The sequence below is a fragment of the Vipera berus genome (assembly GCF_964194415.1).
Source record: "Vipera berus genome assembly, chromosome: 3".
NCBI classification, from domain to species: domain Eukaryota; kingdom Metazoa; phylum Chordata; class Lepidosauria; order Squamata; family Viperidae; genus Vipera; species Vipera berus.
Window position 1 is genome coordinate 72,593,992 of NC_138204.1, and position 16,203 is coordinate 72,610,194.

The following is a 16,203-nucleotide window of genomic DNA, read 5'->3' on the forward strand; positions in this document are numbered from 1 at the left end:
ATTGTCCCAATAATGTCTTTCTATAGCTGATGTAGCTTGAAGGTCACATCAAAAGTGTATCCAAAGAAGATATTTTTAAATCAAATTTGTACTATGAATTATTATTCACATACAACAACATGAAATTCACAATTGCTAGTTATTTAGTCAATATTGGCCTTCATATGCATTGAGTTCTTCCTAAAAACCTAGGTTGTCACAATGTATCAGGATAGTATATGTAAGGATGTAAGCAGTGGGGCCTTTTATAATTGAGAGTTGGAAATTTTGTCAATTTACAGATTTTGTAAGTTCATTCCAAGATTTTTGGTATGGCACACAGATTGCAGATAACCACTAGTGCCACCATGGTTAGTTTATGCCATAAACTTCCAGTTTTGATTTTTACATCTTGACATGTGGTGATTTTTTTTCAATTCTTTGTTTTCTATTCTACTATCCTCTGGTATTGCCGCATCAATTATCCACACTTTCTTTTTTTTAACCCCAGCTAAGTTTGTTGTGTTATGCCACAAGACTTTATCAAGTTGTACTTGGAAATTCCACAAAATTTTAATTTGCTCATTTTTTACTACTTTTTCAACCAATCTTTCATTACTGATAATTATATTATATTATATTATATTATTATATTATTATATTATTATATTATATTATATTATATTATATTATATTATATTATATTATATTATATTATATTATATTATATTATATTATATTATATTATATTATATTATATTATATTATATTATATTATATTATATTATATTATATTACATTACATTACATTACATTACATTACATTATATTATTATATTATTAATTATATGTTATACTATACTATACTATACTATACTATACTATACTATACTATACTATACTATACTATACTATACTATACTATACTATACTATACTATACTATACTATACTATACTATACTATAATTTCAAAGCACTTTGTTCCAGCATTCAATTTACAAGCCAAGCATAATTGTACCGTGAATGTCAGAAAGCTATTTTAAATATACGAGTTAATATTCAATCTTCTGCCGTTACAAAGTTCATCATCTGAGTTGTTTAACATTGGAAGTACCACAGACGTTGCATTATCTTACATCCTTAGAACAGAATTTGTGAAAAAAGATGTAATCTCTGTTGTTCTTTCATACTGTAGGTATTCAAATTCTTTTAAAGAAACACAAATAGAAGCAGTTAATTAGCTGGATTCTGAGATAGTAGAAATTTTGCCAAAGCTGAAATGTGCTGTCTTCTACACTAACAGAAAGAGTTGCTTCCGGGCTGCAGCAAGCTTTGTGACAGAATCATGATAAAATCACTTTGTCTTCATATACCAATAGTAACACTGCAGGGGAATAAAGATAGTTGGCCAACAGGGGCTCTGCATTCTTAGTTAGTATTGGCAGCTTTTCTAATTACTCTATTCCAACCACTCAATTATTTGTTGTATCTTCCTAATGTATCACCAGCTTCATTTTATTCATGCACATTTTAATTAAGAAATCAAAGCCTAATTTAAAAATGGTAGGCAATATTTTTTTAATCAGATTCTATTTATTGTAACACTCAGTGAAATGTGCCAGTCAATTGCTTATTGTCAACTGACTGAATTCCAAAAGAGTTACACATAAGGTACGATATAACGTGGCAAGGAGCAGCAGCTACAGCATCAGAGTTCACACTTCAAAATTAATATCACACTTTTTTATTGTTAACACCTTTGACCAATCACATGATTATGGTAGATCCACCACTGTTTTAGTTTATTTATTTATTTATTTATTTTATTACATTTATATACCGCCCTTTCCCGGAGGACTCAGGGCGGTTTACAGGGTATTTAAAAACCAAAAATACAAAAGTTAAAAACCAAGTTTAAAAAAGATTAAATTTATCCCTGTACAAATAAAACCCCAATTAAAATAAATTAATCCTCAGCCTGGGCCAGAGAGCTCGAAGAGCCAGGTCTTCAGGCCCCGGCGGAATGAACGGAGGTCGGGGGCAGTCCTCAGCTCCACTGGCAGCTGGTTCCAAAGGGCAGGCACCCCCACTGAGAAGGCCCTATCCCTGGGTGTTACCCGCCGGCAATCTCTTACCGGTGGGACCCTGAGAAGACCCTCCCTGTGGGAGCGCACTGGACGAAGGGAACTTGATCCCGGCAGCAGGTGTTCCCTCAGATACCCCGGACCCAAGCCATGTAGGGCTTTATAGGTGATGACCAGCACCTTGAATTTCACCCGGAGGGCAACCGGAAGCCAATGCAGCTCGCGGAGTAGAGGTGTTACATGGGAGTATCGGGAGACCCCCATCACAACTCGCGTGGCCGCATTCTGCACCAGTTGAAGCCTCTGAGTGGTCCTCAAGGGCAGCCCCATGTAGAGAGCGTTGCAGTAGTCCAAACGGGAGGTCACGAGCGCATGAGTAAGACTATGCTGCAAAGTGTAAAAACATACTTGCTAATCAGTGCCAGTCAAAGCCCTTGTCTCATGACAGCACATGCAAAAGCTGAAGGCTTGATGTATGTACTATTATTATGCCATGACATGGGCTGTATATGAAAGAACATTTAGCAATTCCAAATAATGCATCCCTGATATTCATCTGATGGCCCATTACTGGACTACATCTTAGTAGTCCAGTTAAAGATCTTATAAGGCAATGTATGAACCAGACATTTAAATTAGAGAAGTACAGTTTCTTTTCTTCAGGGGAGATAAGAAGGGAAAATAAACCCCCACCACCTGAATATTTCTCATATTTTTTCTGGACTTACGGTTAAGAAGGAGGCTGGCATTGGTTGTGCCTAATTTGTTGGCAGCGACACATGTATAGTTGCCAAAATGCTCTTCTGTCACATTGTTGAAATTTAAAAATGATCTTGAACTATAGCTATTTATAGTAATTCCTTGTTGCCCATTGATCAATCTAGAATGGAGGAGAAAAGGAAAAGTACTCTGTTAGAATTAACATGCAAATATATTTTCATTTTTGACTTAATCTATACATGAATGAAATACATTAGCTTATACCAAAGTAGGATAGTAAAAATGGGAATAAACACAAACTATGAAAACCATTAGTGCCATATTTACAAAAAAATGCTAGTGCCATATTTTTCTAATGAACTATAATTTAGCAAAGGACTATCATCTATGTGCATATAACATTAGACCACAGGACACATTTCCTTCCTTAAGCACAAGTTTCTTAAATTTAAGGAAGTCTAAATTCAGACTTGGTTTGTTGATTCAGGAAAAAATGGACAAGACGCCCAATAAATGTATACATGAAAAGATACAGTGAGGGCAAATAGTGAAAGAAAACCATGGTTCATTTTAAAATGAAGCTTTATTTCTTCTCATTTTCAATTGTGAAGGAGCAGGGTAAGCTATAACTAAATGCTAGGGATAAACAGCAAGAACTAATTACTCACAGTCCAGGAGAATCAGGGCACAGAAAGATAAAGATTAGTAAATGACTTAAAAAGCAGGCCATAAGACTAGGACAGTGTTTCTCAAAAATCATAGCAACTTTAAGATATATGGACTTTAACTTCCAGAATTTGCCAGCCAGCAGATTGAACTTCATTTAATTTTTATTTTTTTTATTTTAATTCCATTTATATCCCGCCCTTCTACGAAGACTCAGGGCGGCTTACAAGCTTAGCAGTAGCCTTCATTCTATGTATATGCCTGCTTATTAGGGCTTTCACACACACCCCAGCGGCATTATTACAAAGTCAGCTTAATTGCCCCCAACAATCTGGGTCCTCATTTTACCTACCTCGGAAGGATGGAAAGCTGAGTCAACCTTGAGCCTGGTGGGATGCGAACCTGCACTAATTGCAGGCAGCTGGTGTTACTTAAGGAGGCATTAGTTCAGATATGAGAAAATTGGAGATCTCCAAATGTTATTTTACAACAATTCCCAGCAACTTTAGCAGGGTTTGGAAATATTTGGAGAACCTAGATTTGCTTAGTTTAATGACTTTAGATGTATCAGTTGATATATGTGATATCAGTTGAAACCCTTGTCCTCTTTGGAAGAGACATATCCTTATAGACCACAGGTGTCAAACTCAATCATGTCATGTGACATATTTTGATGTATTGCAACTTTTTTGCCTTTGCGGAGCCAGGATGAGTGTGGCCTGCACGTGACACATCCAGCCCATGGGTTGCCAGTTTGACATCCCTGTTGTAGACCCTGTCAAATCCTTCATTTACTTCTCCTGTTTGATTCATGTACATATTAAAATTACTTTTCATTTTGATTCCAAAACAATGCTGAATTTCTAAAGAGACCTAAATATAGTATTCATAGATAATAAATCATGTGCCAACTTGCTTGTCTTTTATTGCATATCATAATCACCTTTTGCACATATTAACTGTTCTTTGATGCTACCAAATTATCTGATTTTCAAACTAAATGTATAGCATATAAAAATGAATAGTAAACAAAAATTACTTATAAAAGCAAAATAGCACACAGGAACGTTTTAATTATAGAACAGATATAACACATGGATTAGATTATGGAAGCATTATTAAAACTCTTAGTTTTGAGTAAATATATATATAGAAATTGTTCTGCATAATAATACATGAAAAATATTATGACTATAGCTAACTTTATTGATATTTACTAAATGTAGGATCCAGATTAGAATTTTCTCTTGTATAAAATGTCATCATTGCAAAAGAAGCCAGAACATAGATTACACATAAAATGGTCACTTTTTACCTCTTTACTCAATTATGAAGTAAAACTACAATTCAGTTACTTTATTTAAAATAATCAGGACTGAAAAAGCTGTCATATCAGTGGGTAAGCATAAAGCATCAGATTTTCTTTAATGTCTGTACTCCCTCTTTCAAATTCTCTTCAATTTTCTTCAACATTCTTGCTGACTAAACCATCAAACAATTGTTTGAATTAGGCACAGAAAACAGCCCCAAAATTTAATAGCAAATTTAGATTGAAATTTAATGACAAGTTTCAGTGAAACATAATGCAATATAAATTATGCTTATGTACGTGTGGGACATTTTTTCCCTTTTTTCCTTTGGAAAAAGTCTCTCTAAATAAAAATGGCTCATTTTCCAGCTATTATAGCTATTTTTTTTCCTCTTTTCTTTTATCTTGCAATTTGAGTTAAGTGCAAAATTTGGCTCCCATGGATGAAAACACTTTTTTTCCTCTTATTTTTGATCCAGTGACAGACTCCATTGGAGGAATGAGTAAGGAGTAAATTCTAAGGCATCTCCTTTCTTTCTTAAAATGTATTATAGAAGTTGAGAAATTGCTAGAACAATGGGGTAAGAGTTAAACTGGGCAAAAATTATCCACTGCTACCTATTGATAGCTGCATTCTTTCAGAATGGATTTCATTCAGTGGAACTTACTGTTGGTGGAAAGAAAAAATAGATTTTACTGTTGGTGGAAAGAAAAAATAGATTTTATTCAGTTAAATCACACACTTTTACTGATATACTTTTGTGTGAAATAACTTAGAAAATGCCTCCTAATCTCTCCAAATAGGGCTGGGAAATTTAATAATAATAATAATAATAATAATAATAATAATAATAATAATAATAATAATAATAATAATAATAATAATAATAATAATAATAATAATAATAATAATAATAATAATAATAATTTAATTTCTATACCGCCCTTCTCCCGAAGGACTCAGGGTGATGTACAGGGCAAATACAATAAAAATACAGTATACAAAAGTTAAGAAAGAATTAAATAATGTAGCCCAATTACAATAAAAATTAATACAATTAATATTAAAATAATTAATATTAAAATACCCCAAACCCATCAGACCAGGCCGGCTTGTTCAAATAAGTATGTTTTTAGGTCACGGCGGAAGGAGCGAAGGTCGGGAGCCATCTGGAGCTCAACCGGTAAATGGTTCCAAAGATCTGGCACGCCCACAGAGAATGCCCTCCCCCTGGGGGTCACCAGTCGACACTCTTTGACCAACGGCACCCTAAGGAGGCCCTCTCTGTGGGAGCGCACTGGACGAAGGGAAGTTGAATTTGATTTTTTTTCTGTCCTTTTTTGAACTGGACATCTTTTCTTCAATGGTAGAGACTGATTTTATAACAACTATAATTTTCTGGCATAAATAATACCACAAACATACTGAGCCAAAAGGTTGATTATTTTCTTCTTCAACCCTTTTATGATCTGGGCATTTGTAACCTGATTCAGATTTTTGAAAAATACAATTAAATGTGAAAATACTTATCTATGTTTGATTACTCCAAAAACTGTTTATATTTCATCCTGAAAGCAGAATTCATACTTATATAAATAAGTTACCATTTAATTTTGATATATGGAGACAGCACATCATAAATCTAGGAGAGAAGTACTTTTTTGCATTCAGCAAAATGTATATCTATCATTATTAATGTATAGCTGCATGTTGATGACTTAATATTGTACATTATATTAATGTTCTATTTTTTATTTAATCACCACACAGTTCTGCATATAAAATTTATTTTAGTTTAACCATCCAGAGCAGAATATTACACATAAGAAATAGATATCATAGTCCTTTTCAAAATCCTGAGAATGAATAGTTGGTTTATTTAGCAAAGTTGAATATTTCTCCTTTAATTTTTTTCTGTATACTCTTGTGTGATCATGCTATGTGTAGTAAGGCTTACTTACATGCAGGCAGCTATACGATACAACTTAAAATTGAAATATTTCTGTCACAAAGTTTTAATTATTAGTTCCTGTTTACCAAATAAAAATGTTCTCTGAAAAAAGAATGTGAACTGCATCATATTTTTATTTCTAAAGTGTTAAATTTATGTAGACAGTGAATAAATTAGAAAGATACTAAGGAAAATGTCCCCTTTGTTATAGATTTCTGGGGCCAGTTAACAAGAACAAACAGAAATAGCTATGATTATTTAATTATAATTTTAATAGGGCAAACCTTCCAGTTTTTGACTGATATAATCCTAGAAGTTGTAATTCCAATAATTCTGAAAAGCACCAATATGGGAAAGGCTGATATAAATAATTCAGGTTAATCCATCCAGTGCTTCATAACTATCTTTGGTGAATGTAGGAACAGATTTAATTTATATATTTATATGTTACCTTCGATATTATTATAAAAAACTAAAGGTGGTGAACATAACTAATATTTCTTTCTCCTCCTATTTTCCCCACAAAAACTAGCCTGTGAGTTGAGTTGAGCTGAGGGAGAGTGATGGGCCAAAGGTCATCCAGGCAGCTTTCATGTCTAAGGCAGGACTAAAAGTCATGGTCTCCTGAGGATTTTATCCTGCTGCATAGACAAACAGTAGAAAGCTTTGTTAAATGTTTCTCCTTAATATTCTACTTGTCAGAATATTTGATTTAAGGAAATAACAAGTGCTAATTTTACCTGCTACCTGCTGTTCAGAATTATATATACTACTTTATTCTGCTCATTCTGTACCACAGCTTTTGGATCACTGTGAATCTACACTGAATGTTGAAATGTGTCCTATAAAAATAGAAAATATCCATTTTCATGTTAAATAAAGAATTTCCAAACTCGCTTTTCCCAGTAAAGTTCAAAAAGCCTGCTATATATGTCCTTTCCTGACTCTGGCCTTTGTTCATATATGGTCTGTATCTCTCTTGATACACCTTTATTTCTTCTTTTTTGCAGTCCCTAAATTGGTTAGAAGTTCAAACAGATGCAGACCTCCAAAGCTGTATGTATAAGAACACCCAGCAATTTAGGATATAAATATTAAAATTCACCCTCCTGTTCACATTGTCCTAAGTATACAATCAAAGTCAATTCAATTTTTCTTGTATTAAATTATCTCTCTTGCTTGGGAGGACTTGTCCCCATCTAATTCCTACACTTGGGAATTTGACTTTTGCTTGAAATACATTTGGAATATTATTCCCCACTGAAAAGCAGAGATGGTCAAACTGATTCTTTTATCCAAACATGAGAATATATTTAATCTTGCTTTTATTTCAAAATTGCTTCCAGATTTTGTGCTTGCAATGAAAAAGAAAATAAAATTTTGATTTTGTTTTTTATTAGATAGGCTTATTGTTATAGAAATGGTTTGTGTATACTCTTGCATAAAAGCAAAAAGCTGTGATTGTAATGTTATCTTCTACTGTGCTAAAGAGAGTCAAAAGTTGGTGCTTTTTTCTTTTCTCTTCTTTTCTCATACTATCTTTTTTTTCTTTCCCCTCCCCCTTTTTCTAGTTTTCTATTACTTTTTAAATTTTTCTTTGTATTTTATATTTTGACAAACCAATACAAATTATTAAAATTGAAATACATTTGGAATATGATCTTTTTGGCATTTAGAAAGCTTGAAAGTCCTTCTCCTTTCCATTATTAGCTATAAAATTATATTATGGTCATGTTTGTATTAGGAAAGGTTTCATAAGGAAATGTTTTCTATGGATTACCATATTGCTTTAATGCTAATTGTAGTTATACATTATTTTGAGAGTTATATAATACATTGTTGAGAGCCAGTTTGGTGTATTGGTTAATGTGTTGGCCTAGAAAGCAGGAGATGTGAGTTCTAGTCCTGCCTTAGCTGGGAAAGCTGGCTGGGTGACCTTGGCTGGTCCTTCTTTCTCAATCCAATCTACCTCACAGTGCTGCTCTTCTGGGGAAAAAATGGAGGAAGAAGGAGTATTATTTATAAAAAATAAGACAGGATAAAAATTTAATATAAATAAATAAATATTATTGTTTTCTACCTGGGCTGTGCTTAGTTACAGGAACACACTGAATCAATTTACAACTATTGCTATTCCTACTACAGGTTTTCAATTCACATCAGCTCCAAGTGAAAAAAAAGTGTTTTATGTATACAGCATCTATGATTGATTATTACTAGCACAGCTTTCCCCAATCTAGAATGTCCATAGGTGACTGGACTATAATTCCCATAACTAAAATAAATTAAAATAACCTTTCCCCCCCTGGATTTTGGTACCTCTAATGAACACTCTTTCACTATATTTACATCATAGAAGTGAACTTCACGTAACCGAATCCCACCTTGGATTGACCACTTTCTTTGACAACACACATGTTAAGAAAAGTCATAAAGATTTTCCCCCCTTTATTAAAATGCAAAGTATCCAAACTTACTTTCTTTCTCCTTTGTACCATTCAAAAGCTGGGGAAGGAACACCCGCACTTTCACATCTTATGAATCCAGTGCCTCCAAGAGTGACGCCACTGGATTTTATTTCTTGAATTGTTGGGGCAACTGCAAGGAAGCACAAATATGTTTTTGAGACATTACGCACTAGTTAGAAGGCCACGTCAAACATGTTGCTCAGCAATAAGTTTATTCCCTGGCTCAAAGTGGGCATCTGGGTAGCATATGCATTTAATAATAATAATAATAATGAAAATGATTTGGAAAATAATATAGCAATGCAACCGGATTTATTTAAGTTGGGCTTCTTGGAATCTTAGAATGAAATTTGTCAATCTGTTCCACCTATTACAACTGCAGAGGAGGAGAGATTAGACCTAAGGTTGTTCACTGAGTTTATTACAAAACGGAGGTCCAAAATCCAAATATGATTCTTCCCTATGGTGATGCTACTGTTTAAGACAGGGGTCTTCAAACTTGGCCCTTTTATGACTTGTGGACTTCAGCTCCCAGAATTCCTCAGCCAGGAGTTGAAGTCCACAAGTCATAAAAGGGCCAGGTTTGAAGACCCCTGGTTTAAGATAAAGGCATTCAAACTCAGAAACCTGTAGAGCAAAACAAAAGTATTTTATTGGGTCCATCAATAGCAAAATGTGCAACAGTCAAACATACTTCTGCCAATATGTTTGCTTTGTTTCTAAAATCCTGGTTACAATAAAGATGCAAGGCTACTGAAGTGGCATCATCTCCTGCAGGGCCAGCATAACCCTAGTTTGCTTGTCTTTGCTTTCTTTCTCCAATATTCAACATTGTTTTAACTAAAGATGTGCAACACCTCCTCCCCCTAAATTATTTCTAGAGGAACATATTAGCAAGCTCTACCAAAATAGACTTTACTCTAGCATACGCAAGAGATCTGAATGCAGTCTGTTAGTGTCAAAACCCTCTTAAAAATTATTTGAGCAATGTGTATAAAAAAGAATGCATGATTTTTACATGTTGACTATGAAAAAAATATTAAAGGTATATATTTTTATATAAACACATTGGGGCAGCTTGCATTAATACATTTGGATCAGGAAAACGTATGTTAAAGAAAAGCAGGCATTGGGCTCTTATTCTATGTTAGAAAGAAAGACATTTGGGTAATTGTAGAAAAAGGTATGCCAGAGGTCTATGTTTAAAACTTTGGAGGAATTTGTAAAGTTATATACAGAAACATTGCATGTGAAAGAACACTGCAAATGGTAACTGGATGTAGAGACCATAAAGTACACAATGAATTAGGGTACAAACCTATTAATTTTAATAGTACAATTGACCATATTTATTATTTATTAACATTGTATTTCATTCATTCATTCATTCATTCATTCATTCATTCATTCATTCATTCATGCACAGATGCATTCATTCAATTATTTATCCATTGCCCATTTTCACAAAGGAACCCAACGCAGTTTAGAATCATAATGAAACAGTCCAGTAAAAATAATTTTGCATCAAAGGTGGTATAACCAATCCATGGCAACTCTTGTATCATCTGTTCAAGAACTCCTTCAGAATAATAGATTTTAACATTGTTTTGAAGAGAAGGAAGTTGACGCAATCCTTACTTTAGGATGCAAAACATTCCAGAAAAATTGAGGTGTCAGCAAGGTCTGTTTTTAGGCTCCCATCTCATTTCTCATTTCAAAGATAACATGGGTAGGCTGAATCTGAATAAAAAAGATGGGACTGAGATTTCTTAGGTGATAAGCCATGCAGGTATTTAATGATAACCATCATTTTGCCTTGGGTCCAGAACAAAATTTGCTGATTCAAAAGGAATGAAAACAAACTTCTGACCTTATATGCTAAGTGTTCCTTATAGGATGTTCACTAGGGGAATTCATAAAACCAGAGTTGTGGAATACCAACAACAACAATAACAATAACAATAATAAAGTTGGAAGGGACCTTGGAGGTCTTCTAGTCCAACTCCCAGCTCAGGCAAGAAACCTATACTATTTCAGATATATGGTTGTCCAGTCTCTTCTTAAAAACTTTCAGTGTTGGAGCATTCACAGCTTCTGGAAGCAGGTTGTTTCACTGATTAATTGTTCTAACTGTCAGGAAATTTCTCCTTAGTTCTAGGCTGCTTCTGTCTTTGGTTAGTTTCCATCCATTGCTTCTTATCCTGCCTTCAGGTGCTTTGGCGAATAGTTTGACGGCTTCTTCTTTGTGGCAGCCCCTGAGATATTGGAACACTGCTATCATGTCTCCCCTCGTCCTTCTCTTCATTAAACTACACATACCCAATTCCAGCAACCGTTCCTTATATGTTTTAGCACCCAGTTCCCTAATCATCTTTGTTGGTCATCTCTGTACTCTTTCTAGACTCTCAACATCTTTTTTACATTGTGGTGACCAAAACTGGATGTAGTATTCCAAGTGTGACCTTACCAAGGCATTGTAAAGTGGTATTAACACTTCATGTAATCTTGATTCTATTCCTGTTAATGCAGCCTAGCACTGTGTTTGCTTTTTTGGCAGCTGCAGCACACTGCTGGCTCATATTTAGGTGATTGTCCACTAGGACTCTGAGATCCCTCTCACTGTTACTATTACTGAGTAAGGTACCACCTACAATTAAACCTGTGAATTTGGTTTTTCTTGCCTAAAATTACTTTTTTCACAATTGAATTTCATTTTGTTAGATAGAGCCCAGTGTTCAAGTCTGTCAATGAAATAAAAATAAGCAACTAGCAGAGTTGTTTTGTATTGTGAGATGAGTGATATATAAATTTAATAAATAATCTTCTCCCTTTTCCACTTTTTTTGCTCCTCTGCTAACCACCAGAGATACCTGATTTCAATGGATCTTTCCATTCCCACCTAGTTATACATAGTGTTTTATATACATAAAGTACCATTAAAATTCCTATAAAATTGTTTGGATCTCTTCCTAAAGCATACACTTTATACTGTTATAGTTAAAATATATCTGCACCAGAAAAGGAGGAATCAGACCTTTAAATATGCTGGTAGTTAATGATTTAAATTCTACTAAATCCAAGGAACAATTATAATCCTTCTAATGTTCTTGGCAAATTTCCTGTGAGGCCATTAGAAATGTTCTAATTGATATTAATATTTTTCTGAAGCAAATACACTAAGCAATACTATATTATTCCAATCTTTTTTTTCAAATCAGCCAATCACACTCTTTTCAATTTCACTTTTTATTATTTTGAAACACCTAAACAATAACAATGCTCAGTAATAACTCATGTCAAGTAAAACATTTTTATGTGGGCAATATTAATAAGACTATGCAAATCATTAAAAGGAAGTGCACATAAACCATCTCTTTTCAAATTATTAAGGAAGTTGTGTCTTTTTTCCATGCTTGCATGACTTCTTTGGAGGCATATTTGTGCAAGTGTTTGGATGTGTGCGTGCATATAAACACACATACAAACATGTACCTATTGTATACTTGTACACACAGACCTGTGTGTGTTTGTGTGTGTGTGTGTGTGAAAGAGAGAGAGAGAGAGAGAGAGAGAAGGAAAGTTTAAACAGGAGATGAACCCCCAAAACAACCAAACTAAAGGATAACTAGACGAAAATAAAGACAGAAGAAATACAACACAAAAAATAGTTCTAATAAACAGAAAAAAATTAATGTGGCCTAACAGACAATGCATTTGAGATATCTCTCTCATACAACTAATTTATTTTCTTTTAATGGCTATTTATAAGACCTTATATGGTGCTTTTGAAGCTTTTGAAAAGGGATTTGTGTGGTGTGTGTGTGTGAATATGATCAGTGTCATTGTGCCATCAGTAAAAGAATTGGAGCCCAATTTATTTGGGAGAAAACCTGGAACTCTTTCTATAAATAATCCATAGCAGTAGCTGCCAACAAAGTCTAGTTATTATTTGCTGTTCCTTAAAACAATCACATTAAAATTTAAGCATCTGCAAAGCAGCTGGGGGATTACACTGTAGGATTTGTGGTTTTTTTCCCTTCCTAAATGCATGAGGTGACTGAGGTTTCTTCTTCAGCTTTGTTTAACCTTTAAAAAGTCCAGCAGGGATTTTTGCAGAGAAACATTTTCCCTTCTCTAGCATTTCTTGAAATGATAATATGACCATCTGACAGGATTTACTCACAGAGCAGGATATATTTATTAGCACCTGGAGTTATTCCTTGCATGTGGCATCATTTTACTTGCACAACTCAGTTTTGCTTACTGAGAACTCAAGGCACTCGGTGGCATCTTCATGAGTCTCATAATTAGTTCACCAGTCTTGTGATCAATTCAAACGATGTCCTGCAAAGCTTTAATACTTATTCAGCAGTTGTAGAATTACCACAAGCATGACATGGGCTGGCCTAGAAAACTTTCCTGAGAGATGCAAACAGTAGCTAAAACGCTTCTATGCATTCCAGATTTGATCTTTCAACTTTTTAATGAGCTTGAGGACCTTTTCATGTTCTTGGCTTTTGAGGTTTTTCTAGATTATTACAACAAATGTGCAAGATTTTTTTACCTGAGAAAATCTGACAATTACTTGTCATGGCTCAATCTTATTCCATTTCCCTGAACACAGTATTTTACAAAAGGGCTAAATGTCTTCACTTGAACATAAATTATGGCTATCATGTTTCAACTCAAAATGTGACAAAATAGGACACTTCTGGTTTTGAGCCATAGCAGCAATGGAGGGATTGCAGAGCTCTGCACACCATGGCTGGTTTCGCCCTGCTAGGGGACCCTAAATGGGTCTAAAATCACCCCAGAGAGGTGACAAAGAAGGAGGGCCCCTGTGGATCACAGAAAGATGGTGATTGATCCATTTGGTCTGAGGGAAGCCCTCCAACCCAACAGGAGAAAGTCTAGCTGCATACCAGCTGCTACCAGCAGCCGAAGTCTAAAAGCACTAACTAGAACAACCGTGAACGTGCTTGGAACTGGGTGAGAATATTCATCTTCTCTCTTCTATTTTGTAACTGATTTCCTGGAAAAGATCCCCAAGAAGTAAAAAGTCCTTGGAAAGGCAAATATTTTCCCAGAGGAAATGTATGGAATGCTGCGACAGATTCAAATGACAATGGTTTCAAATCATGAGATTAAAAATAACTTAGACAACATAAATGAACACATCTTTAACTTAAATTTACAATTAAAAAACTCTCAGAAAATGACAAAGAACAAACAAACCAGATAACAGAATACAAACTAGAGGACAAGGACCCAAAGAGGAGAACTACAAATGAAGAGAACTACAGTCTAACACAAACAAAAGAAAGCTTGCAAGATTTTCTCACAACAATGGAAATGGAAAAGATATCTTATTTTTCAGAACTTCAAAATAAACTTGAAGATAGGAAAGAAGATCTAACAAAATGGATTACAGAGCAGCCAGGAGAATTATTAGCGTTTGGGAGACAAAAAAGCATATTCTACCTAACTTGTCTTTTCTATTCCCAACAACATTCACAAAGATACAGGAAGAATCCCCTGGCAAGCTGAATACCCTGACTTGGAAAACTACTTCACAAAAGAAGAAGGCTAGAGTAAGATTCAAGAGATTTGATTCGACCTACCTGATGGGGTACTATATGATTAAACACTTGTTTGAATATGGTTAAAAGAATAGATACATCATGGATATAAAGGAGCCCTACAGTAAGAGGGATAAGATATATAAGTAGTATAGTATTCTTTATAATATATGAAATATAAAAATATTGGGATGGTGTATGTGAATGAAAAGTTTGGATATTTAAAGGTAATTAACTGAGAAAATTATGACTGATAAGAATAGTTTGAATATAGAGGGGGAATTAAGCTTAAATAAGAACCTTGAAAACAGGATATATAGTGACTTAACAAGATGACTTTTATGAATATAATTGAAAATAAGAAGATCAGAAAAGATGTTATATGCTGATGTTATTGTTATTTGTACAAGCAAAAGAAAAATATTTATATTCAACCTTGTATATATTGAAAGTAATAAGAACTATATTTGCTTAATGTTGATAAAAGGAAAATATTTTTGGAAGAAGAGAAGATGAAAGAAATATATCATTAATTAATAGATTGATTATGGAATTATATAAAATAATTATTGTTGATTGTTTTTTAAATATGTGAAACCAGACATGTTGCTGTTTACTAAGCGCTAAAGATTGTTATTATAAAAAATCAATACAATATATTTTTAAAAATGTGACAAAATAGTGAACACTTTTAGTTTAGGGTTTTTTGATGTTAAAACATGCAGCTAATGAAGCAGTGCAGAAGATATATTGACATTCATACAGATACAAAAAAAGGCAAAAACTCAGTACAACAGGTTTCATCTTTTAACATTTTAATGAGCTTTGGGACTTTTTGCATATTAGTTATGTTACCCTAATTACTCATTATAATTCTAATGTGCATTTTTATATTTAATTACAATGCTTATAAAGATTTGATATGGACAGTAAATTATTATAACTAGCATGTGCATAATGATTATGAGGTAAATTTATTAACTTTTATGCTAGCATCCAGCAGTGCTAACTTTCAGTTTCACCTTTATGATTAACTACATTGTTTGATTAAACAAACATTTTATGATATTACTTGTAAAGTCACAAAAAGGTTTACCTTTCATTTGGCTGATTTAGATTACATTTTTATTTATTTTGATTCAGAACTGTTTTATACAATTGACGTTGTTGTTAAGATAAATATTTGCTTGCTTTATGATGACTAAAATTCAGACCACCATTAGATAATATAAAAAGATACAACCCTAATCTTTTTCTCATAACACAACTGGAATTTTGTAATTAAGATCTATTTGGTAGCCCATATCAACATGGTAAAATTAATACTTCCTTAAAAATAAGGATTTCTAATACAAAAGGAGGATTCTGAACTGCCTGAAGCTTATTCTGGTATAAATTACTTCTTTAAAAGTATAATTCAGGATGATAAGACACTTATAAATAAA

General features: G+C 33.6%; 1 protein-coding gene across 1 annotated transcript in view; it reads right to left on the reverse strand.

The window, feature by feature from the left end:
* NEGR1 (neuronal growth regulator 1) overlaps positions 1-16,203 on the reverse strand; it is a gene marked incomplete at its 3' end in the record, with an annotated part of 559,704 nt that overhangs the window by 105,108 nt on the left and 438,393 nt on the right. The window contains exons 5-6 of the mRNA XM_081325757.1: positions 9,189-9,309; positions 2,793-2,944 (exon numbers count right to left, since the gene is read on the reverse strand). Of these exons, the coding sequence (XP_081181883.1) occupies positions 2,793-2,944; positions 9,189-9,309 (273 nt within the window). The remainder of the gene's footprint in view (positions 1-2,792; positions 2,945-9,188; positions 9,310-16,203) is intronic.